General features: G+C 38.3%; 1 protein-coding gene across 1 annotated transcript in view; it reads left to right on the forward strand.

Moving 5' to 3' along the window:
* Window positions 1–26463, forward strand: part of Cntn5 (contactin 5) — a 1017390-nt gene that overhangs the window by 930309 nt on the left and 60618 nt on the right. The window contains exons 18-19 of the mRNA XM_005377960.1: window positions 17854–18012; window positions 25618–25767. Coding sequence (XP_005378017.1) covers window positions 17854–18012; window positions 25618–25767 — 309 coding nt within the window. The remainder of the gene's footprint in view (window positions 1–17853; window positions 18013–25617; window positions 25768–26463) is intronic.

Genomic DNA, 26463 nt, shown 5'->3' on the forward strand with positions numbered 1-26463 from the left:
GTCCTGGCCTCCGGGATTGGGTGGGGCCTACCTGGCTCTGTGTGCACTTTTTGGCTGGGAATCGTGGTGGTATGATTCCGGCCCACACTCAGACCCAGGAGCCCTGCTGCTCCCGGAGAACTCCTGTGGAGCTTTTTAACAAATGACTTAAAGTAAATTTTTTGTCGATCAAATATTTGAATTCACTTCATCACTTTTAGTTTGGCCAATTGAAGTAATCAATTTAAGTGACCTGAATGACCAAATAATTGAAACAAACTGCAGATAGATGATAAATGGATGGATGGATAGATAGATAGATAGATAGATAGATAGATAGATATCTGCAAACTGTCCTTGTTCAGATTGTCCAAACTGCAATAAGAGCCAATAAATGATTTATCATTGTATATAGACAACCAACATATAAACAACCCACTGATGAAGACTGGATCTCTTGCATTGCATTTGCTCAACAAACACTGAGTGTCTTCTAGAAACTTCCAGGATTTGGTTTAGGCTGCTATTTTTTTTTTAAATAAAAGGAGGAAAATATTAACAGACAGACAACATTCCATCAACTAACAGAGCTCAGGTTTCTTGAGTGTAGCATTTTGCTATTTTATATCAAGTATTCTGATGTCATTCTTTCATTTTGAGAAAAACTCTAATCATTGACTTTTATGTCATGTATATTTTTGGGCCACAAATTATAAAGTAATCACCATGTACTTTGTCCTACAGACTTAACCTATTTTTTTTTTCACACGTCCATCCTAATAAAAAAGCACTGTCACTTCACATTTATGTAAACTTGTTGAGATGCATTCTTGGCTTGTGGGGTTATGTTGTAGAAGACAATTTCACTCATTGTTTAGTGGCTGCCTACTGCAGGCAAGGACAGTTCTAGTGTGTAAGGGGAGAAGGATGAGGTGGGGCTGGGTGTAAGTTCTTTATGATGTCATAAGAAAGAGCCTTACTTTTATGACAAAAAATTAGAAATATTCAGAAAAGGACCAAAGCAGTCAAAAAACATGAACAGATACACAACTAAAGCAAGGTCATTTCAGGAGCTTTAGAGAATGAAGCCAGGCCCTTCCTGGTAGAGCACATGGAACAGTGTAGCAGTAATGTGATAGGAATAACAGGGTCTGGATAAAGGCAATGATAAGGGACATGGAAATGCAAATATAGAATCCACAGTAGGAGATGGAACTCACAAATCTTGGTGGTACATTAGCTATGAAAACTGAGAAAGGATAGTGAGAGGAATGCCAATTGTAGTGCTTGAACTGTCAGAGGAAGCGAGATCATACACTTGGGTTAAACCAATAGAGTTCCCCAGAGTAATTATTCAGGAGGTCTCTACACTCTCAAAATGGGCTTCCTCCCTCCCTAGAAAAAATGATCAAGCAATCATGAGCATTTGTGATCATATTCATGTAGTCAGGAAGAGACAGAGAGCAGTGGATTCTAAGTAAAGGATCAACATTTATGACATACCTTTCCAGCGATAAGCATGCAATCATAAGACAGTTTTGTGGCTGTGAAGATCAAGAGAGAAACATTGGAGCTGATATGCAGATTTGAGCACTGTGAGGATATTAAAGTCAAGTGGGAGTGAAGTTACAGGGCGAGCACGCAGAGAATAAGGAGGAGAATTACTGAGGAAGAAATGCTGGAAGTACAAAGATGAGGAAAAGGAGGAATTTGACAAGAACGTGTGAAGTGACTGGCCAGAGAGCTGCGAGGAGGAAAATTCAGGTGCACAAAGTTACGGGGACAAAGAAAGAAGAGAATGTGAGGAGCGAGAAAGTGGTCAGCAGTGTCAACTATAGGTAGAATTAGGAAAAGTCATTCAACTTAGCAATATGAAAACCTTGGTGAGCTCAGCGAGGGCAAGCTCAGTGGAAGAAAGGTGTAATAATCAAATGAAGCACCAGAGAAAGGCACGGAATACTGTGTGAAAGGCAGCGCAAAGTCTCAGGGAACTCGGGTTCTTAGGCAGACTGGGTCACAGCCCCACAAACTCTTATTATGTTTTGACTTTGCACGCGTAGGTTGATTTGAACCTCGCTCTTTACACGTCTGCAGAGCATGTAATGTTCAGCAGGCATTGTACTACGAACTAGTTAACCACAAACATCATACGTTATGAACGTGTGTTTTCATAGTTCAGTGTGAAGAGCGCTGTTCCAAGTGTATAAACAGCATATTTTGCTCTCTGACCATAAATGCCACCAATAACAATAGTATAAAATCCAGCCATCAGTTACTAAGGTCTTCCTGTATTTCAGGCACTGTGGTGAAGTCTCCATAAGATTTGTTTCACTATCTAGTTAGCACGTCACATAGAAATAATGTGAGAAAGGCGGTACTTTTACTCCTAATTTGCAGATCAGGAAACTAGGGCAGAGAGTGGTTTGGGGACTCATTGAACATCACCCTAACAGGCGGAGGAGCAGTGAGGAGGGTGTCTGCAGACTGCCTTCAGAGCCAGCCAGCCTTTCTAATTTACATACTGCCTGTCGCTGTCCACTGCGGGGCTACTTCTCTTCATTCATTATTGTATTCATGAGACTCGTTTTTTGTTTCTGAAACATTACAATTCCTGAAGTATGAACAACTCTTTACGGAAGGAAAGAAAACAGGAGTAAAGGGAAGAGGGAAGGGGCTGGCAGTAAGAGAGCACGAAAGGAAACAGTACTTAAGAAATAAGAGAATGGGCTACCAAGCTCTGCCCAGGAGTCAGGGAATGTCTATCAGGGCCGTGTGCTGGCAAAGTCTGACCAGACAAGTAGCCACATGCTAAACCAAGGACTAGAACAGAAGTTACTCTGTATCAGTTTGCAAATAAAGCAACTTCTTCACCCCTATTCCTCTTTGAAGATAGACCTCTCCTTCTAATACCTAAACTTTGACCACGTGACCAGTGGACAACATTACTCTCGCCAATTTTTGTCTTACACCTTGTTCTGAATACCTCTATCATACTTACAAATGTGGAATTCTGCCCGCATGCCTTGCCCACCCTCCAGAATATTGTGATTATTGTCTTTGGACATCTTGTGGGGCTTGTTATCTAGAGGCCTTGTGTTTTGATAAAAAAGGAGTTGCTTCTAACCACGATGCCACCGGGAATACTAAACACCAATAAATACAAGACCTCTTTCTGCGTGGTGTCTTCCTACCCCCTCATTTTAAATTATCTTGTAACACCCACAATTAAGGGGCATGGACACAACTCCCAGGTGCTTTAAAAAGCGTCTGAACTGTCATTCCAGTTGCTACTGGTCTTTAACCACTTAATATTTTTCCTGATTACTTCTTTATAGTTAAATTATTTCAACAGTCATGATAACAAAACAGAATACCCTTCAATGTTAAGAATAGTCTTAACTTCACCACTGTTATTTAACAATATTATTTTGAAAAGACTTCTCATCTGTCTGTTCACTTGTTTGTTTAAATAGTTTAGAAAATAATGATATTCATTCACTTTTCATACACTGAATAGAGAGTTTAGAAAATAATGATATTCATTCACTTTTCATACACTGAATAGAGACACAGCCTAATTTAACTCCCAATCCTACTAAAACCTTTCTTTTCTGTTTTTTTGAATATTTTATTTCCAATATCTGTCACCAAATTGTTTAGCTGTCCTTTGATTATGGAGTAATAGCTTGCAGTACCTATAATGCATGGTCTTGTAGGGCACATTCACATGGTGTGGCCCATTTCTGATAACTTATGTGGTCCCCAAGAACCCAAGCTCCAAGCACAAGTTCTACTGAATGTCAACCAATGGCAGGTCACATCTTCAAAGAAGGTAAAGAAAAATTGGTACATTCCCTTTCATCTGTACTGTAAAATCTTGTTTTACTTCAGCTGTATTCCACAAGACATATTTCTTAATTATCTCCTTGATTTTGTGTACCGTCATTCACCATGTAGTCTGGTTTCTGAATAATTCTCTGAACAATATAGATTCTATGCAGATCTAAGAAAGCAAGGACTAACTCAATTGGGAACTTTTGCTGACTCTTACTGCAGATTGGATTTTGTCCTTCCACACACCTGGCAAAGGTAACTCTCTCCCAAACTATTTCTTAGTTTGGAATTACAAAGAAAATTAGCTCTCCACTGAGTTAGAGCAAGTGAACTAAAAGAAAAGGAAAAACAAAACCCTGAACACAGGCGATGTCTCTAATTGCCAAGAAAAAACCCGACTTGCTCTTGGTAGACATCTTTTTAAAAGAAAATGCTTTATTATTATTTTAAAATAGAAAATAACTTTAGTTATATTAAAAGAAGGCACACATTTGCAAAGCTGACACATAGAGGATTGTATTTCTGGTTATAGCTTGGTAAAAACTAGTGGAGAAAAGGTTTGCTGTGCTTGTTCTGTGTTTTAAAAAGAAAAATATTGTGGCTGCTTGCCCGCTGGACTAGTTCAGAGCTAGTACTCAGTAAATGTTAGCAGAATTTTAATAGCCTAATTTTAAAAATTACTCAAATTATTTAAAACCTTTGTGATAGTAATCTGTTGACCCAGTTTATGCAATGTCATGTTAGAAAAAAGACACACATTGGAATTTTATCTCTCTAGCACAAACTAGATAACCATTCCATGGGAAAGTCATCTTTCCCCTTGGAGTTTATCTCCTCATTTACTTCAAAACAAGGGGAGAGGATGTATTTCATTTGCTTGAATAAACAGCACAATAAGATTTTAAATGGGAGTGCTTGAAAAAAATAAAAAAAAAATAAATGGGAGTGCTTATCAGTAAATGGTATATATTTTTGACATTCTTAACATTTTGGCATAACTTCCACCTCCCTTTTCCTTAAAGAACTGAACACACATTCTTCATGATCGTGTGGTCAGGGAAATTATCTGTAACACCAACAGGTGATCCTCATGCATTATGAACTGGCTGAAATATCCTTTTGTTTTCATGGTCCTGGGGATTGAGCACAAGGCTTTGAAGACTCAACTACATTTCTAGCCCCTATTTCATTGCTTTGTTCATCTTGTTCAATTATGACTTGATAATAGATTCTAAAAGGAATGCAGAGCATTTCAACTACCTCTCCTTCCTCACTGAAGTGTTTCAAGTATACTTACACAAAATCCCCAAGAAGGTATGACTAAGAAAAAGTTAAATGTACAAATTATATTAAATTATATGTGAAACCAAGCCATAATACAAAGACCACAGGTTTATGAGTACTGCTTCCATATTAGTGATAATCATCATTATCTGTGATCTAGCAGTCACCAACCTGAAATAAAAAATCAGCACTGAATATGTATTAGAAAATTGGATTTAAAAGAGTATTAAGTATTTTAAAATACAATTATGTATTCTGTGCATGTTTACATAGAATGGGGCCACACTTCAAGTTTAGTAGGCAATAAAGGAATGCAAATATTAACAGAGAGTTTAAAGCTTTTTTAAAAAGCACTAAGGAACACTAAAAGACTTGAAAATAACTGTGAAATAGAATAGTCATACTAAATACTTGGGTTAGAAAAATGAAAATAAATACTGTGAATGACTTTCAAGTTCCTCTAGAATTATATCTTAAATTTTAAAGCATTCTAGGTCAAAAGTACAAACTCTCAAGAAAAATTTTTGCCAGTCATGTAAGTTAATCATTTATAATGAAGCATCAGCATTCTTATTAGTCAGCATTCTGAATTAGTTAAGTGTTCATTAATCACAGAAAACTATGGCGTAAACAAGTCTTTAATCACATTTTATTTAGGAGGTTATTGGCTCACATACTATTTTATGCCGACTCAAGATATAAAACTCTTATTAGTAAAATTCTTTCAAAATACCTCATCCCTGTTTCAAAGACACGTTAGCGTCTGATACAAATACATCAGTAGATCATAGCTCATGTACTTATCTCAGAACCTCGGCTTACAGAATGTTAAGTCAAGCTAATCAGCAGCATCGATCAAACCCCACTGAACAAGACAATCTGCGTTATAGCCTCTTCCTGTAATCCGTCTATTACAGGGAACATCTGTTACAAATCACCCGCCCTGAAGGACTGCTCGATTTAAATGCCTCTGTGAAAGCCCACTGTCTCCATTTCTCCAAATGAGTTAGACGGTGGCATCGGGATTTTACCAAGTTCACTGTCACATGTGACAGCAGCCGTCTTTCACTCCATGCGGAGATATAATAGTGTACTGTGTAACCTTAAATCTTCTGCCTGCAGTTGTGTAGCAGAACCCCTCTGAGTGTACACTAGAAGCTGTCTGGTTCTTTCTCCATGACCTACTGAGCAGATAAGGAGGAATGTATATTCTTTCTTAAGTCCTCAGGGGACTACTGATTTTTTGGTTAGTTAAAATATTAAGTTAATGACCCTAGGTATGTGTGTTGTCAACTTTTGTTCATTTTCATAGCCATAAAACATTTCCATAGTTTCAGGTCAATATCAAATAGAACATGTTGATTTTCAGAAAAATCATGAAACAAAATCTAAGAATATGAGAATGAGTACCAATTTATACCTCAGGCAAAAATACCTATTAAAACCTTAATAGAGCTTAGTCCATAATACCATCAAGCAGACTCTAGTGTTAAAGAGAATGGCTTTATAACCCTAGTGTCCCATTTTGTCATTGGAAATAATAATTCTAAATTCATATGTGGTGTATCTATGAAAATAAATTGTAGGTATATCCATAAGTTATTCATAACTGAACAGTACAAATGAATAGTAAAAGACCATATAATTATATGTATTTTCTTGCTTTCAGTCTACATTGTAGAATTGTAATAAACCATTACAGCAATCTAACATTGGATTTATAGAGAACTGTACAGAAATCAAGGCACCTTGCATATTTTAACACTTCATATGGTATTTTCTACAGGATGTCTTTAACTCATCTGTTCTTAGAATTTATGTAATATTAGCTTAATGAATGAGTTCAGGATAGCATATGGATTCCTAGAGGTTTAAAATAAGCAAGTTGAGTATTTTTAACTATTTTTGAAAGTTTGTACAATTGACTCTCAACTCTCTGATTTCAGAATGATCACCATCAATGGGTGGACAGTTTACTTGTATATTGTAATGTACAAAGTATGTACAACTTCAACTAATGCAAAATTACATTAAATATTTGTGGCTACTTCAATGCCTGAAAATGTTAATTTACCTTTTCCTTGAAGTTTGTGATAATTGACAAGGAGTGTATTTTATTTAAAAATGTAAAAACTCTTTAAGTAAAAATGTTCCACATAACTCTCTGGAGAGTTTTAAATTGCCAGTTAAATGCTTCAGGCAAAAATGACACGTGACACTTTTGCTTACAGCTCATTAATCTCAATTAATCACTTAACTCTGTAGAACTTGAGTCAGAGTTCAGTGTTCTAATGACAACCACATAGTCATAAACTACATGTAGGACAAATGTCATCAAATCCTAGTTTTGCAAGACTGATGTAGGGGAAGGATAGTTCATTGTTAGTTTTGCTTACAATTAAGTAGAAACACCATGCTTTAAATACAAGTGAGACTGCAAAAGACCAGTAAGCATGGGAGTTTCAGAGATTACCACGGCCACTGAAATTACACTGACATCTACACCAAACAACAATACCACAATACCAAAAAAGAAACAAAAAAAAAAAAAAAAAAAACTCTTTGGAAAAGTGATTTGCTCAGTGTTCATGACGGACATTTGTTAAAAACATTCTTGCAAAGAAAAATGCTTATGTGTTTTTAATAACAGATCTTCTCTCTAGAGCTTTCAATAGCCTCTAAGGGCTTCCATCAAATCCATGCTCAATTGTTTTAAGATTTTTCTTTTGACTTTTCTCATTTGTTATCCAGTGACTTCCAAGCTACACTTAGAACAAAATACAAATTCCTTACCATTCCCTTCAAATTCCTCCCTTATCTTCTCCTGGCCGCTGATCTGCTCAGCACTATCACCTTCTTCCCCTGTCCTCTTTTATTCTCCTCCAATCACAGGAGCTTTCTGTCCCTCGAATATGCCACACTTATGACCACTTAGGAATCTCCCCATGAATGGTCTCTTGCCCGTAACCCTTACATGGCCAACGGGCCTCCCATCTACTCCTCAGCTTGCTCCTTAACCTTGCCCATCTCTCTCCTGCCTGATTTTTCACCCTTACTTTACTCTCTTCATTTCTTCCATCGCCATCTGAAATTATCTCACTCACTCTTACACTGGCTTCTTTTTCCTCCCAAAATGTAAAGCTCATAAGGGGAAGGGCAGCCTTCCTTATCTTATGTACTACATCATCTGGAGTCCAGTAGAGTGAATGTTTCCTCAGTATTGTTGAAAAATAAATATCCTGTATGACTGAATGAATGTGTAATCCTTCTCCTCAAACAGATTAAGAGTCAGATAAATAGGAAAGAACAGAGTGTGGCACTAATTGAATAAACAATGATCATAAACACTTAGTGGAAGATATATTGCTGTATCCCATAATATGTCAGTAAAGTAGAGACACATATATAGTGAAAGAGAAAGGTAAAGTTTGGGAGTAGTTTGAGAGAAAATGGTTTTCGGGGACTTTGAAACTTGGCACCCCTATCTCTGTATGTCCCTCAGAATTTTTCATGGCTGCATTCCACTTTCTAATCCATTCCATTTTTTCTAGTGCACACATGGACATTATCACAAGAAATATGGATCTAAACATTAAAGCCTAAGTTAAAGACGTCATCTTACAGTGGTTTATGCCAGCCCATGTTTATAGCAGCACAGTCCTAAATAGCTGTCTTGGCGGCAGCCTGCATGTCCATCAACAGATGAATAAAGAAAATGTCTATACACACACTGTGGATGCCCTGCCATAAAGGGAGACAAACTTGAGTCACTCATAGCCACCCTTGTCCGTAATCCTTATGAAATCATCATTTTGAGTGAAATAAATCGACACGCAAGCTTAAATATCACACGGTTTCTCTGCTGTGAGAAACCCAGAATAAAATACAGAGAAAAATAGAATAGGAGCAGGGAGATAGATCTTTCTCAAAGGGGAGAGGGATCCAGAGACGGAGGGAGGGAGGCAGGGAGGGACAGGGGAGGAAAACTTTGTGAGGTGTGATGTGCAACTGTCAACTCCGCACAAGGAACATGAACATCCTATAATGCAAACATTAAAAAAGTAAAAGGAAGCGCATCAAGAGATGGGTGAAGGTGGAGGGAAGGAAGGGAAGGAGGTGAAAAAGAAATTAGGGTGTGTTATGTACATGGACCAACTTCCCACCAAGGATGTGAGCACTGTGATCTATATACATGTACCAATTAATAAACTGAAATTTTTAAAAATGCAAATGGCAAAGAATGATACATATGCTAAATTCTGGTTACAGGGAGTGTATGGGAAAAAATTAAATAGGAGACCCCAAAAAAGGCTGGAGGTTGCTTAAGACTGTACATCTGAGAAGGCAACTTTGAACTATCGGTTAGGACATCACCCCGCTAAGGGCGCGGTTCTTCTTATCCTGCCCTCTTTGTGGCTGTGGGAGCTCTAACTAGCCACGTTTGTAATTCTCAAACTTGGGGCATGAAACCCCCTAAACATAGCTCCTCTAATCTACTGCAGTAAACGCCTCCACATTCACTGCATTTTCCTGGGTTTCGCGTGGACGCCATCTGATCTGATGGCCACCCGCTCGGGCCCAGTCAGCTCCCACCTTGGAGCCCTGGATTCCTTCACCCCTCTCCTGGCGGTGCCTACCCTCTCCCGCTCCTGTTTCTCACCATCAGCAAAAGCAAGGCACGCAGACCCTAACGGAATGTGCTGACCCTGCCATACTGTCCCACTTCCTGGTATCTTTCAGCGCCCTCCAGCAATATTACACACTATTCACAACTGATTTTTCATCACGTCGTTCACCATGGCTGCTGACTTCTTCAACTCTCTCTGGCTCCAAGCTAGCATCTTAGCACTTTCACACTCTAATAGTCCCCAAAATTGTTTCAACTGAAATTACTTTATTCATTTGTTTCTTCATTTTTTTTTTCTGAGACAAGGTCTCACTATGCACTTGAGGCTGACCTTGAACTCACTATGTAACCCAGGCTGGCCTTGAACTCAGAGCAATCTCCTGCCTCAGTCTCCTAAATTCTGGGACTACAGACATGCACCACCATGCCTGGTATAAAATTACTTTCTTAAATTGAAAACAAAAAATTATGAAATCCTCCTCCAGACCCCCTTTCAGTTCTACTAGTATGTATTTTTCCAATGTATCCAAGCACAAAATTTTGGAGTAACTTTTCATCCTACTCTTATTTTTTTTCTTTTATAAAAATCTAATGTGTCAATCAGCCTCCAGCTCAGAAACATTTATTGGTTCTACACTTCCTGGATAATTAAGTGTGAGCTCACTGCTCTGGTGTTCAAAATCTTTAAACATACTTTCTTCCACTTTTATAAATGCTGCTGATCTGCTCAGACTTAAATCATCTGCTGTCTCTCTCTTCAGAATGCCTTGAGTTTTCAAGACTTTTCCCATATCTGTTTATTTATTACTCACTTTTGACACCCACATCCAAAATGTCACCTTTTCCATTTTAAGTACCAGCCCAGAGCAGCTGTTTTCTTAGAATCTTCATCGAAACAAACATTCCTATAGCCTCAATATCTGATTTTCTATTTCTCAGAGCTGTAATGTTTATTCTCAAGTCAATTTCCTGGAAAATGGCAAGCTCTGCATGAAAACCTGGGTCTTGGATATCTAATCATCCTTCAGCTTTCTAAGCTGTCAGATATAGAATTTTGGTTTTGCCCTTGTGTGGTAATTTCTCCAACTCTTACAGGGTTTTGTTAAATGAATATAACAATAAGAAGCACACAGATTTATAAAATGAGGTCATTTTAATTTTACTTCAAAATTCTTTCATTTCTAATACTTTGGTGAAATTTGTTTTTATAGCAATGCATTAACTGTACTGTGTCTTTTAAAAAGAGGCTGAAGTCTCTATGCAAAAGTGACAATTCCATTGTTCTCCAGGTGATTTAAATCCTTTTAATAATTTAATTGCATTTTGTATTTGCCTGCTTGGCTCTTTACATCTAGTTGGCCAACTGTTCTGTCCGTTTTCCCAACTGATTTGTCATTTTTAATTGCAGGAGGTTTATTTGCAGTATGGAGACCTTTCTGTGCTATCCTTTGCAGATTTCTTATGTTAATATAAAAAACACAAGCAATTATATTTTTCATAATCCCTAGCCAAGAAAAGGTTTTATCTCATTCCAGCTTTTATCCTTCATAAACCAGGAGAGGCTCAGCTAGCTTTTCTATCCTGGGATGCTCCCTGTTGCAAGCAACATAAAGCCTAATTTGAACTGGCTTAGAAAGTAGAAGAACGTGTTATTTCTGATGACCAAATTTAAATTGGTGATCCAAGGTCTCCACATTTTCTTCTAGGATCCTGGTTGGTCCCATCCCTCTATTCCATCAGCTGCAGTGTTGCCCTTACTCTAAGATTCATTCCCAAGGAAGCAGGCACTGCCGGAAATGACAGAAGCTAAAGGCTTTCTCACCTATGCACAGCTAGTATATTCTCTCCCAGCTGTGGCGCCAACATCCATCCTTTCTGGTTATGCCAGTTTAGATTGTGTTCTTACTCCTAAATCAACGTCTTACACTATAAGGTTATCATGACGTGAGTGGCTTAGATGTAGCTTTCTGATTGATCAAGAGCAGGTGCACATGACATTGCCAAGATGACAGAGGAAGAGCAATCCATAGCATGGGAAGGAGGAGAACGGACTAATTCCCTACAGTATACTGGGATAGGTGATGTGACTATCAGCAAGTAACCCAAAAAGTGCACGTTATCTCTGAACACATTTTCTGATTGTAAATCTGTTCTTGTTTGGTGAAGACATTTCCTCTGCTCCTCATAATTTTTAAGCTTTTGAAATCTGTGTATTCCAGCTATGCTGAATTATGTGCAGATACACATGAACATGAAACCGTTAACGCTAGGATGCATCTGCAAGTCACCGCAGCCACACCCCCGATCCACTGTGGGCATATTACGTATCACTGTCAGACTCAAACTCTCTGAGGTTCAGCTTTCCGTCTGTAGGAAGGAGGCGTTAATATGAAATTTATTATCAAATGAGATGGAAGGTATCTAACACTCAGCATAATGCCTTCCACCTGATAACTGAGTATTAAGTCATTATCATTTCAGCACACTTTTTTGTTTTATCTTGAAGCCTCTGAAGAAGATATTGTTGAATCTACTCATGGCAATAAGTTTTTTCCAATTTAGTTTATGTCTTTCATCATTTATTTCAAGAAAATCAAATCTATGATTTTTATTAGTGAAGAATGAACTTGTGGGGTTGAGTGACATTGGTCACATCATAGAGGAACAAGAGGCCCAATCAGTGAGTCTTACTTACAAAGCACTTTTTAGCATATTATTCTATATAATATTCATAATAGTAAGACCTGTGCTATCATGCTCTTTATAAAGTAAGAAAATTTAGACTTAATAGGTTCAGAAATTTGCCCAAGGCCTCAAAGTTTTCACATGCAAGAATCAGTACTACAATAAAGCTCTTCTGATTCTTTGTCCAACTCGCTTCCCTTTAGATCTTTTTTTTTTTCTTGAAATACAGCATGCATAAAAATTTCCCAGGCATCTGGTACAAAACACAGATTCTAGAGGTCTAATCTTAGAAATTGAAATTCAGTAGCTCTTAGGTAAAGCTCATTAAGTCTATATTCCTTTTACAGACGTGCCAGAAACTTCACTCCTCATCAAACTTTGAAAGACACTAATAGCCTTGCCTTTTTTGTTTAGCAATTCACCATAGCCAGGTGGGTATCTAATTAGTAGCATTTAACAAAGATGAGAAAGCAACATAATGAAAATCCTGTTTATACAACATATTTAGAACATTCACTCAGAATAGTAATATATAGGATTTTGTAATGATTATGAGTGGTTTTCATATTTTGACTTCTTAAAAATAAAAATGTGTATAAATATTAAGTCAGCAACTATACTAACCTATTAAACTAATAAAAGTTAATCAGTCATTTGCTTTAAAGCTATATCATAACACATTATCTCCTAAGCAATATATGAGGCACTTAAAATAGAATAGTGAAAAATTACAGTTCCAGCCCTCCTTTACCTGAAATGCAAGGAGGAAAGCCACAATTAATAAATTGGTCACACAATCATCAATAGAAAGTTTTCACTGTGATTTTAATGCTAAATAAAATGTACATGGTACAACTAATACTTAAAACACAGTGTGTCTACCTAGTCAGGATTGAGAAAGTGAAGCTTCCTTAGAGATTTTTGATGGAAAGCCTACACAGGTGATAAATAAGCACAGTAAGGAGAGTTGAGTTTCGAGTTGAGGGATCCAGTTATAAAGATGACAGTCAGCTAGGTACCTAGAAACAAGGAGTGCAAAAAATACACAACGCGTGTTTAAACTTTTAAAATTATTAGAGTAGAGGATATGCTGCCATTAATACCTCTCAAAACACTCCCCCTCGCTTCCAAATCTTCACATTGCCCTTGCCACTGCCTGGAGCAGTTCTGGAAGTTCCTTCTCGAGAGTATTTTTAGTTGTGCTGTCATGGCTGCCCAATGTCCTGAAGTGATTCCAAACATTTACCCTTCCTGGCCGTTCTGACTTTGAGGAAAAGCCAGAAGTCACACGATGTCAAATCTGGTGAACGAGGTGGATGAAGACACACCACAGTGTCTGTATAACTCTGCTTTTCCCTTGGCAGTACCGTCAGCGTAGTCATTATTGTACCTCATAAAGCACACTTGTGAGCAGCGACTTCCAGAACTGCCTCAGAGAGCGGCCAGACGCTTTCTGAAGTGAAGGATGTATTTTAGAGGGGTTAGTGACAATGTGTCAAATGTCATTTTACTGTAACATTTTTTAATTTAAACTTTCCCTGTATATTTTGATCACCTCTTGTATGTACTGAATGTTGAGATGTTCCAAACTTAGTGAAAAAGAAATTGCTTTTCAAAAAGTCACTATAACTGCTCATTTCTCAGTTACACCCTTACTACTGCTGGTGAGAGTGGGTTATTCCCAGAGGATTGAAAGCATTAGTTAGGGAAGGGCCACTTACATTAGGTCAGTGAGCAGTAAATGAATCTAAGAAAGTCCACCACACTGTGGAGGGACAAAATGGTAGGGAAGTGTCTGATGAGGACGTGAAGACAAACAATTCACTGCTACATGCAGTTGGACTTCGTAAGCCCTGTATATCATGTATCAGTAGATATTTTCCTGAATAAAAATAAATATACTGTCAATAATATATCTTCAAAATAAATATATATTGTAATTCCACATAATCATATTCTAATGGTAAAAACTTCAATAACTAGTTGTTAATATGTATTACTAGGTATTAATTTGTAATATACTAGAGAAAATCTAGTCATATCATTGACTGGCATTTTTTATCAAAATGTTTTATTATTTTTCAATTCAGTCTCTTTAGAGTGCTCCTGGGGAGTGGATGGGTCATTGTAAATGAGTAAACGACAAGATAAACATTTAAAAAGTATGCATTGTGCCCTGAGTTATTGCGCTTATTTATCTGAATTAGCCTGATCTTTTAGCTAGTAGCTTTGCCTCCTCTTCATTCCTTGTTAGAAGGACTTATTTAGGAATTTTTTTCATGAATCATTCCCATCCCTGCTTCCTTTTTTCTACAGTATGTCTTTGCATGTGTTTAGACATGTCTGTCCTCATGTACTACTTACAGGCTTAAAAAATGGAACTGATTTAGGATAATGTAGTATGCTTGGTATCAAATTTTCCCTTTAGTTTTAAATGATTTTTAACAAAGATTCATTTACTGTTTTAAACATCATCAAGCTTAATTTTCCTCCTAAAATTTCTGTGAGAAAAACAGCAAGATAGTCCTTAAAATCAGGTGAAAATAAAGACAAAGTGAAATAAGGCAGTGTAAGACAGTGACTAACTCTCGGTGTACTGTTGAGTCAGTGAGTCTTAGCCTGCCACGGAGGGTACGGTGTCTGACTCAGAAATCCTGTAAGAGCTGGGCTCACGCTGGGTGTCTCTTTCTCACGGGGTGCCTATAGATAGGTAGTTTAGCTTTCTATACAAAACAGTAGTCTTCATGTAATCAGACTTCTAACTCGGCAGTTATCTTTTCCCATGACTCAATTCCATCAGCTGGGGTGACGCTCAAAGTTTGGTAAGATATTGCCTCAAAAGCTGCACAGTATCACTTCTGCCATTATCTACCAAGTTCAACAGCTGCAGGACAGCTCAGATTTAGGGAAGTAAAAGAACAGCCTTCATTTTGCAGGGAGAAATTAATTGCTTATACAGAAAGGAAAGGAAGTAGGGGTGGCCCTCTTAGCCTCAGACTAACACAAAGTCCTTAATGTGTTCTTCAAATGACATCTCTGCCTTTCTATATAATTTTAAATTGCCTTTCCCTGACACACACACTTTTTTCTTTCTTTTCTTCTATCGATAGAAACTGTTTCCTAGATTAATAGTGAAATAATGAAGGATCTCTGCACATTTTGCTTCTTTAACAAATCAGATTTTAGAATCACATCTGTATTCAAATTTCAGCTCTGCTATACATACAAGAATGAATTTGACAATTACCTTCTTTTCACTAGCATGGACTCTGATTCCCAGTGCCCAACACGAAATCAAATATACAGTAATGACTTTGACTGACTATTTTTTTAACTAAATAATCTTCATTTACCTCTCTTTGAAGTATGGATAATAATTACCACCTCAGAGTGACAGACTAATAAATAAACAGGTTAATGTTTTAAAATAGCTTATAGCACCCCACTATAGTACATGATGTGAGCGTATGGTAGCTGTTACTATAAAAACAGTTAATATCATAACTGTATTGTTATTATTGTGGACACTTCTCTGTTACTATCACCGATGTAACTTGTTTGATACCTTCCTCAGCACCTAGATCTAGGCTGTTTTCCTCAGCACATCATTTGCACTATTTTAATGGGTTGTGATGTTTTTGGACGTATTAAACATATTTGTAGGTAAGGCCTAGGCCTTGCCAACCTTAACAATCATGTTCTCCATTTCATTGCTGAAAACCAAAAAGTCACTCAAAACGACCCCACCTTTGAAAGACCACACATTCTGGCACTTTCCCTTTGTAATACAAGTTCTACTCCTGTACCTTTGCCCACTGTACTCCAGACTCCTGAGTCCTCCCTGATTCTCATCTGCCACCTATCATTCCGCTGTCCCCACCCCGTACCCCGCCCCCCCCGCCCTTGGTGTGACCCACCTCCTCGGCGTCTGTAGTGATCAACACTCACACCTCCACGCCCCTGCGTCTAAACGCATGCCCTAACCTCAGCTCTCGCTTTCCTCACCTGCTGACTTGCTTGGTTCCGCTTCAAACTGACGTAATCCAGCAGAGTCCGGAACTCTGTCCTATTCGAAAGGCTTTGTATTCTCTCGCCGCATCCTCCGGCCCTGCTCTCCCAAAGCGCCCTTCGTGCCGCCCGCCTCAGGGGCGTCCTCTATACGTCTTCCCACAGCCCCGTTCTTCTACCTGTCCCCTTCCAGGTGGAGCGAACAGTCCCTTTCTCTCAAGTCTGTGCTCCCTGCCGTCTCCTCCTCTGCCTCTTGGCCCCGGGTAGAACGCTTATCCTTCATCTCCTAGAACTGTCATTTACCCTAAAGAGGCTTTGGGACTTCTTGTCCGGTTCACTGTTCTTTCTTACTGACAGTCTCTACCCAGAGGTCTTCACTGCCTGCTCTGTCTCGGGCACTGAATCACCTCCTGACTCCTTGAGGTGAACCTCAGTCCACACCCCTGAGGAGACCCCAAACCTGGAGAGCAGCTCACTGCATGGGAAATATTCGGTAGTTATAACTTAAATGTGCCGGCGTAATATTTTTATTCAAAATAAAGGCCTTCTTGTAACTTGAATTGTTCGTGTTATGGCGTAGAAAAACGCCAGTAAGAAAACTGATGTTGCTTAAGCCACTAGTTGTAAATACCTACGTGCTTTAAATGCTATTAAAATAACTATTTTAGGAATAATGACACAATGACACATTTCTCATCAAACCAAATCATGGCTATGCATTGAAGATGAAGTCCATTTATGTGCAGATTAATCACCACTGTTCCCTGCCATTCTCTCATCATCAAAAGGCAATTAACATCCTCTGATTCACTACCTTTTCATGCCTACAAAGTATGCGGCTAATTGGTCTCCTTTGAATTCTTCACAGAATTTGTGTATGCCTGACCTCTGATATACGTACTTGTTTTCCATACTGTCATCATTTTACATCCTTTTGTATCTCTTCTGTTGGAGTGTGAGCACTTGGTAGTCTGTATCACAGTGCTTGTGCATCGCAGGCTTTTTTACCATGAAATTAGCCCCATGAACAGCTTTTTGAATGAATGGAATTGTTTTTATTCTTTGCAGCACTGTCCCTCACTCTCTGCTGCTGCCTCTGTAAACTGATTGATCTCAGCAGCTGTAGTTGATATTGACATTCACATCCTTGTGTCTGCTTTTAATTATTTTCTCTTTCCTTATAAAGTATAGTGCTAATTTGTAGCTGCCTCTAGACACAAAGTGTCAGAAAAATATTGACTCTATAATTAAGTTCCCCCCGGAAATTCTGGAAACCCATTTGCATCCCAGAACTTTTTGCTGTCAATTTTCATTACTGAATACATGTTTCATTAAGATGATTACATAGATCGATGAGATCCACACTGCAAATACAGTTTCTCACGGCTCCGCACAATGCTCTGTACTTAGCCTTATCCATCGCCTTTTGCCTGTAGGTCCCCCAGGCCCGCCCGGGATAGTAATTGTTGAGGAAATCACGGAAAGCACAGCCACGCTGTCCTGGAGTCCGGCAGCTGACAATCACAGTCCCGTCATCTCCTATAACCTGCAGGCCCGCAGCCCCTTCTCCCTGGGCTGGCAAACCGTGCGGACAGGTAAGAGATCCTAGGGCAACGGTCCGACACACCGGAACAGCTTCCCGCCTGATGAGATAAAGTTGTTAAGGGGCTCACTAGGATTTCTTTGGGGTTCTGGAAACTTGTCATTATTTATTACAACAGAGAGTACCGTTTACTCTTTTTGTGAACCTGGGAAATACAAGCACCCTCACTGTCCTCTTTTCGCAGTTTCCAAAGAGGGATCACATCTTGTTTGTTTGTTGAAATAATTTTAGAATCACATGGAAGTTGCAAAAATAGTAGACCTACTCCTCAGATTCTCCTTATTATAACATGCTGCATAAACATAATATAATTATCAAATCCGGAAGTGGACCTTGGGGCAATATTGTCAAGGAAACTTCAAGCCTCAATTAGGTGTCACCAGTTTAACTGGCAATATCTGTTAAAGTAGAGTCCTATGATAAACTTTGAGATTTTATTGCATGGATTCCAGTAACCTCCAAGATAAGAACTGTTCTACTGCCCTAACTCCTTGAGCTACCCCTTTATAGTCATTCATGTGTTTTGTATATAAAAATAAATCTAATGAAAGTTATGTTATTTAAAACAGTCCAGTGTTTTATTGTCTATTAGGATTTTATTACAGTTGTTTATTATATATTCATTTTTATGGTACTAGAGATTTACTCCAGAGCCCTCACTGAACTACAACACACTCTTTTTTTAAATTTAATTTCAGACAGGCTCTAAGTTGCCCAGGCTGTGTTCAACCTTGGTGTTTCTACCTCAGAAATACCGGGAACACACCCAGCTAGTTCCTTTATTTTAAAGAATATTTTTATCCAAAATGATTTTCTTATGTTGTAAAATTAAACTTTTCTTCTCTCTCAGAATGTGATTGTGCAATAGGAATATGTAAAGTCACCCTTACTTGGTGGCTATTAGCTATGTATTTAATATAATATTTGAAATCTTTATAAGACTATAGAATGCAATTTTCAGAAGCAGTTGTCCATACCAGCTAGGGATGCATACTTAAATTTTACTTCAAAATTTATTTATCTATTTTGAAATAAATGTGAGGATCAATAAAATATCTGAGTTCAGAAACAATAAAGATCAACCAGAATAGTATAGCAATGGAGTAGTCCATTTGTTCCTTAGATAAATATAATTTGAGCAGAATGCTATTTCGGTGTAATGTTTATGCTCGTAGAGGAAAATACATTTACTTACATGTAGAATATAATCCAGATTTTACTGATATTTAGTATTCTGCATTAATTTAGGCCTCAGTGTGATTATCATTATAGTGTAATATATATATATGTATACACACACACATATTTGTGATATTATATATGTCTCAGTTCTGGTTTCATTGTAACCTTGCAATACCACTGCAGACCCAAGAAGTGTGGGAAAATCTATGGAGATGGTGGATTCAGGAGGGACACAAATGCACACCACAAGCCAATTTATGAAAGAATTCTTCTAACTTCCACCCTAGTGCGCCCATATTATCCTTAGTGGCACAGATCAAAACACTTACTACTCCGTAGCCTGGAGAAGGACTCAGTGTCAGCACTGGTGTTCTACCTATCCCAGTGATGGCGAACCTTTTAGAGCTCTCAGTGATACAGACAGACCACTGAGGCCGTATCTTCACCACCACTGAGCAATCCGTCCTCCTGCCTGAAGCTACGTTCCTGCTCACTTGTGCACAAGACCCTCGCAGCTCACTTCTAAGTGCATTCTCTGAACACATGTCAATGTGTATAAACTGTACTTTATATCCCTAGTACTCATAATATCTTTAACTATATACATACTTTCCTTGCTACATTTATTCTCTAAGTTCTATCTCTCGTTTTTCCTTGGTCCATCTGTTTCTGCTTTTTGTTTATGTGAGCGTGTGTTCATGAGTGTGTAAGCATGCACACACCTGTAGTGTTTAATTATTTGGATTAAATGCTGCATTGGTTTATTTTAGAAGTATCTACTGAAAGTGTGCATCTTTATTCTTCTAGTCTAATATTAGCACTAGGAACACATTTATATTGGGAGCTCTTTTCTAATCGTGTTCTTCAAAGACTGGCTAAAATCCTGTGGTTATGGTAGGTTTATAAGTAAATGCTCTGCTTCATAAATATATTTCTGCAAATAATCAGTTTTACTCACCCTGCATGGTGCTAGGTATTTAGCAGGATGGAGCCCCCTTAATGTAAGGCAATGGTAGTCAAAATAAGTGCTAAAACAGACATTCTATTAAGGAAAAACAGCTCTTAAAGACAGTGTTTAAAAGCACTTCAAATCCTTTATATACCAAAATGAATATAAAAATAAAAAATCCTTATTTTTGTTAAAGTAAAAAGTTACATATGGACCTTCAATCTAACCACATCTTAGAATTAACATAGATACTTGCTCCTACAAGTAATATTTAAAGGTAAAGATAATGTATTCATCTTGAAGAAGATATGAAAATAATCATAAGAAATATTTTCATTTGCAAATCCCTTTTTTTTTTTTTTGGTAGCGGGAATCAAACTTGGGACCTTGCGCTTGCCAGGCAGGCACTTGTGCTGCTGAGCTATATCCCTGGCCCTGCAAATCCTTTTTCTTCTGAAACAAATTCCTTTTAATTTAGAAACCTGACTCTTCCTCATGTTATTCAGCAATCTTAGATGATGCAGTGTAGTATTTGACTGTATCTGCTTAAGAATATCAAATCACCTATAAGCATAGAATTGATTGGTCTCTATTTACTTAATTCAGCTATGTTTTTAAAATACCCCTCTACTGGTTCATATGTCTTCTATCTGTGGGCACATTTTCCATGGATCCACTGATTAAATTTGTCCATTTAACAGGTTATTTTGTATTTCACTCATTAAATTCTTGTGTGGGATTCTTCTACTAGGAAAGGCATTTTCACAAACAAGATTGTTTCCCTGAGTCAGTGTGAGGTCCTCTACTGTCTTTAATCATTAGCACGTTCTGTCTGAAACATATTTCATTTGAAACTAAGTTGTCCCTGCAGTTCTCAAAATAATATCTTTTTGAAGATACACTTGCAAAGCTGTTAGAAACAATTGCTTTGTTATCAATCATTCATTACCTTGAATCTCCACAATTTTGCATTTAAAGTTAAAATTCTGATTTTATAAAACAAAACTTTGTTTCTAACTCATTTCACAATACTTTCTGAATTATAATATCTTCAGTTCATGTTTTCTACAAATATTTTCTATCCCTGATAAGAAACATTGAATTTGGACTTTCCAAAAAAGTTTTTTAATGTGATTTTAGGGAGTTTAGAATCCTGGAGAGGGTGTGAGCTTTGTGAGGGTATCTTTATAACATACATTAATGACCAAGAGAATATAAATGTGTGTAGCCTTGGAAAGAAGGATACTTTTATATATATTCTAACATTAATCCTGTAGTAATTATATCCAGATACAAAGAGGAACTAACTCTGCACATTTTGATTACGCCATACACCAACAATTGAACTGTGTTTTCAACCATCTAATAAAGTCTGTTGAGTACTTTGAAAGTAGTATTTTAGGTACTTGGGATATATTGAGAAGCAGAAAAATCTACAGCAAAATCCCTGCCTTTATAAACACTGCGTCCCCACGGATAAGGGTAAACAATAAAGGGAATATAAGAAAATTGTGTAGTATCTAAAAGATGGATGAATACGGTAGGGGAAATTATATTGAGTAAAGGGGACCAAATTATACTGAGTAACGGTAGGGCTACATATTGGCTTTGATAATGTACAGAATGCTATAGGCTGGTTTTATTAAAAATCAGAAATTTATTTCTCACAGTTCTTTTTTCTGGTGTGCAAATGTTCACCTCCTTGTATTCTCACATGACAGAGAGAGAGAGAGGAAGAACATGCACACATGCACACTTTGTTGCCTTTTCTTATACAGACATTGAGATCAGACTGCAGCTCTTATGACTTTATTTAACCTGATGATTTCCTTAGAGAAGCATTACATACAAGAGATTTCAAAGACTAGTGAGGCAATAACAGAACAAAGCTCAGAAGATGATAGAAGATGAGTCTGGAGAGAAACTGTAAGGATCAAATCATGACAGATACCCTGAAAGAAATGGAGAAGCGCTGCAGGGTTGATAATTTAAGTACTCTCTTTTAATACATTCACTCAACCCATGTTAAAAACACACTATCACAGTACTGGTGACCTACGCACGTACACCGCAGCAGGCTTTGTTATGATTGAAAGCTCTGGGCTCTTGGAAAGGAGAGCTGAGAGTCACTAACCTCGTCAGGAAGCTATTACAGTTGAGAGATGTTAGTGCTTCTTAGTGGTGGAAGTAGAATTTGCAAAACTTGTCAGAATTTGAAAACATGTGAAAAGTAAATCCATGGGATTTCCTGACATTATGGATGTAAAAAGTGCAAGAGAAGAATAATTAAAGGATTACCAAAAAAATTTTTTACTTGACCAACTCTACTATAGAAGCACTGTCATGTCATAAAAAATTTCACAAAATTGGAACAAATGATGGAATTAGATCACAAGTATGATGTATCTATTAGACACCCAAATGGAAAGCTGAAGGAGGAGGGAGGACACCTGAGTCTGGACTGTAACAGGCAGACTTAGCACAACATTATAAACTGGAAACTTATTGGTCTATACATTGCATTTAAAATATTAAGATTACGTGTCTGTTCCAGACAAGTAAGTATAAATTAAAGAAGAAAAGAATATGAAAATTCACCACTCTGAGAGTAAAATGTTGAGAGAAGAACAAATCAAAGGAGACAGAGACAAAACAATTATTGAGGTGACAGTAAAGTCAAATAATGTGATTTCCAGCCAGGCGTGGTGGTGCAGGCCCGTAATCCCAGCACTCAGGAGGCTGAGGCAGGAGGACTGTTATAAGTTGGAGACCAGCCTGAGCTACAAAGTGAGCTCAAGGGCAGCCTGAACTGCATAGCGAGACCCTGTCTCAAAACGACTAAAAAAGAAAAAAAAATGTGATTTCCTACAAGATAAAAGAATAAAGTGTCTTGGGCTGGGGATTTAGCTCAGTGGCAAAAGCGCCTGCCTGGCAAGCGCAAGGTCGTGAGTTCGGTTCCCGGTACCGGAGAAAAACCAAAGAATAAAGTGTCTTGAGGAAGGCACAGTAACTGATTGTGTCAGATGTTGATAACATGTTCAGTAAAATGAGGACTGCAAATTGACCAATGAAAAAAAGAAAGGAAAGAAAAGTAATCAATAGTTTCAGCAAAATGGACTCACCAGTGACCTTGGCAATAACAGCTTTGGTGGAACATCAGGCAGTAAAATCTGACAAGAGCTCAAGAGACAGTGGGCAGAAAAATTAGTACAGAGGACTCCTAAGAAGGTTTGCTGCAAAGAAGAATACAGAAATCATCATATTTTGAAACCACAAGTGCCATAATTTGCTTATGAACTGTAGTGAGACAAAGGGGAAAGAAAAGTATCCAGGACAGCCCCCACCATTTTGGCTACACCTGTAGGACAGCAATTGTTAATCCCTAAATAAGAGTCCTTCACATTTTATTCAAATAGCAATATATAATAGAACCTGTGAGTCTAGGAAAGCAATTCATGGCTGAAAAATGTTGGCATCTTCTGCATACAAAAGGAAATTTAAAATCATTAGACAGCCTGAGATCCCTAGGCAGTAAGAAAATGGGAGAGAGCTGAGCGTCTGGGACATCTCCGGAATATGAAAGGAATGCAGCAACAGAGACTGAGAAGGCATAGTCAAGGATGAGAGGAACAGAAGCTTAAACAGCATTTCAGAAGGAGAGAGTGATCAGCTGTGTCACGGATGAACCCAGCCATGGGGATCTGACTTTCAAGTCTCAATAACAGAGAGCCTTGGTAATCCTTACAGGAGAAGGTACGGTGGAAATCCGAAAGAGCGAGCCTGATCAAAGTGGGTTCAAGAGAGAATGGGAGGAAAATAAGACAAGTAACAGCACAGGCAACTCAACAAGGTTTGTAGGAGAGACCAAAAGCCTAAGTCAAGACTGGCACAGGAAAGATGAGGAGAGCTCCATTTTTCATTTCTGTAAGAAAAACGCCTGCGTGCTTGTGTTCTGCCCAGAAAGATCCGTTGGCCAGGGTGGGGATGGCAGGGGGGATATTTTTCTCCACACATATTTTAGGAAGACTATCCTTTGAGAAGAGGAAAATGTCCTCGTTACTATTAAAATAAAATTCTAGAGGGGTGCTCAGAGAAGACAAGAAGCGCATAGGGGATTTTGCTAATGATGGGTCATGAACTTCAAAGGGAGGGATGAAAGGACTGTGAGAAGGAAGGAGGGGCCTAAGCGGGGCAGTGGAGGAAACACGCGACTTCTATGAAGATCAGGTAGAGATGGGCCGGCAGCTCTGAGCTGGTGGAAGTTACTGACACAAATAGAAGTGAAAGAGATAACTCCCGGCGAAGCCAGAGCAGGTAAAGGCGACACAGCGTAGGATGGGGCTGCAGAGAGCTGAGCATCTGGGATGCTCCTGCCTTGACATGTCACAGGTCAACATTTCATCAATCTGTACACTAAACAGTGTGATTTCCCCACCTCCCAGACCCCAAGAATTTTCCTTCAAATACAGTAAGACACAGGCTTTGTGCTCTTCATCTTTACGTCACCACTTAAGAAAAGCAGCTCTGGGCTCACTGAGATATGTCAGGCAGGCCACAGCGTGACGCTCTGCTCATTCACCTTTCAGAGAGCCGCTAATTTGGGATAACATTTTTGATGCATTTCAGAAGAGATTTTTGTGGAAGATTTAAGATGGTATAATTTCTCCTTGCATAGTAAAACTGGACTATCCTTGAAGCAACAGCCCCAACCCCCATCTTTAGCTCCCCAGTTGTACTCCCACAGAAATCAAGGGCCAACGCTAAGCCAGAGGCTCCTTGCTCATCAGCATATTCCCCACGTTCCCCCTTTCACCCCATAACAAGCTTTAGGACACTGTCTTAGACACAGAGATGAGAAAATAGAAGTGGCCTCCAGTGGCCCATGTGTTCCATGTAAAAAGCATTGCACTACATGATTGCACTAATAAACAATTTTATATTTTTATAAAAATCTTTGTGCAGAAGTCACTCCCACGTAGAGATTATACCTTCCACTTAGATCCCACAAATTGTAAGGGGTTTTCTTAATTAGAGAAATATATTCTTATTCTGCTCTTTGGAACTGTCAAGTAATAAAATATATTTGCCAGAACTGGGGAAAACGAACTATTCAAGAAATTTCCCTAGAAACTGAAGAAAATTCTTTGTTTAATTATTCTATGTCTTGGCCTTTTCTCTTGGGCTAAAAGGTCGACAAAATGATTTTTTAATAGTTAATGGCAAGGTATATAATGTCCAGTTATGTATAAAGATGGAAGAATATGAATTACTCTGATATCTTTGACACATACAAGTACTTATTTCCCAAAAGTTGATTTTCATTTTACTGGTGGTTCTGCAGATGATGCCCTAACAGGGCATTAGGAGAAATTATTAATTTCTACCAGTAACGGTGACATCCTTGGTGATCATGTGCAGTATTTTTCCAGTCTTCCTAGTGATATGAAGTGATCTTTCTCCGTCTAGTCCCAGAAACCATCACAGGAGACATGGAATCAGCCATGGCAGTGGACTTAAACCCCTGGGTGGAATATGAGTTTCGAGTGGTGGCCACCAATCCAATTGGGACCGGAGACCCAAGCACCCCATCACGAATGATCCGCACAAACGAGGCAGGTAAGGATTTGGAGACTCAGAATTCGCTTTGAAAGCAAGCTTGCATAACTATGATTGCTGTACTGCTTGCCACTGTATAATTTGTCCAGATATTCCTACTGAGATATCACAATACCACATCCTTTAAAATCATTTTTTCAGTTTTCTTGGTTTGGGGTCTTTTTCTCCTTGTTTCTGCTAATTCAAGCCTCTGAATACTTCAGCTTTCTCTCAACCTTTGTACTATCATCATGTTACCATGCAAATGAATTAACTTATTCTTCTAATTACATACTTATTCAATGTTGAATACCCATAAATTAAAATAGATCAGCTCACGTGATCCTCCAGTGATAACACTTTCCTCTAACTATAATCTGCTCTGCTAGAATTCTTTTATGTTGCCCTTTACCACCTGCCCTGGATAAACCACACTCTGCAAAGACACAGTCCTTGCTTGACCTATTGCCTCCATGGAAGCCTATGTGTATAATAAATGCCTGTCTGCTCTCTGACCTACAAAACAAAGCACTCCTTTGGTCTTTTCGAATGAGCATCTCTGGTAAAAGTTATTTCTAATGACTACATAAAAGGAATTAACAGCTTTATTTAAAAACAAATTAAGATAGTTTGCCCACCACCTCAAAATAACAGAAGCATAAAGAAATAAAGAATAATGAAGTTTTTGAGTGGAATTTTAGTTACTTTGGACAAAGT

Source organism: Chinchilla lanigera, unplaced genomic scaffold, assembly GCF_000276665.1.
Source record: "Chinchilla lanigera isolate Chin_1 unplaced genomic scaffold, ChiLan1.0 scaffold00011, whole genome shotgun sequence".
Lineage (NCBI taxonomy): Eukaryota > Metazoa > Chordata > Mammalia > Rodentia > Chinchillidae > Chinchilla > Chinchilla lanigera.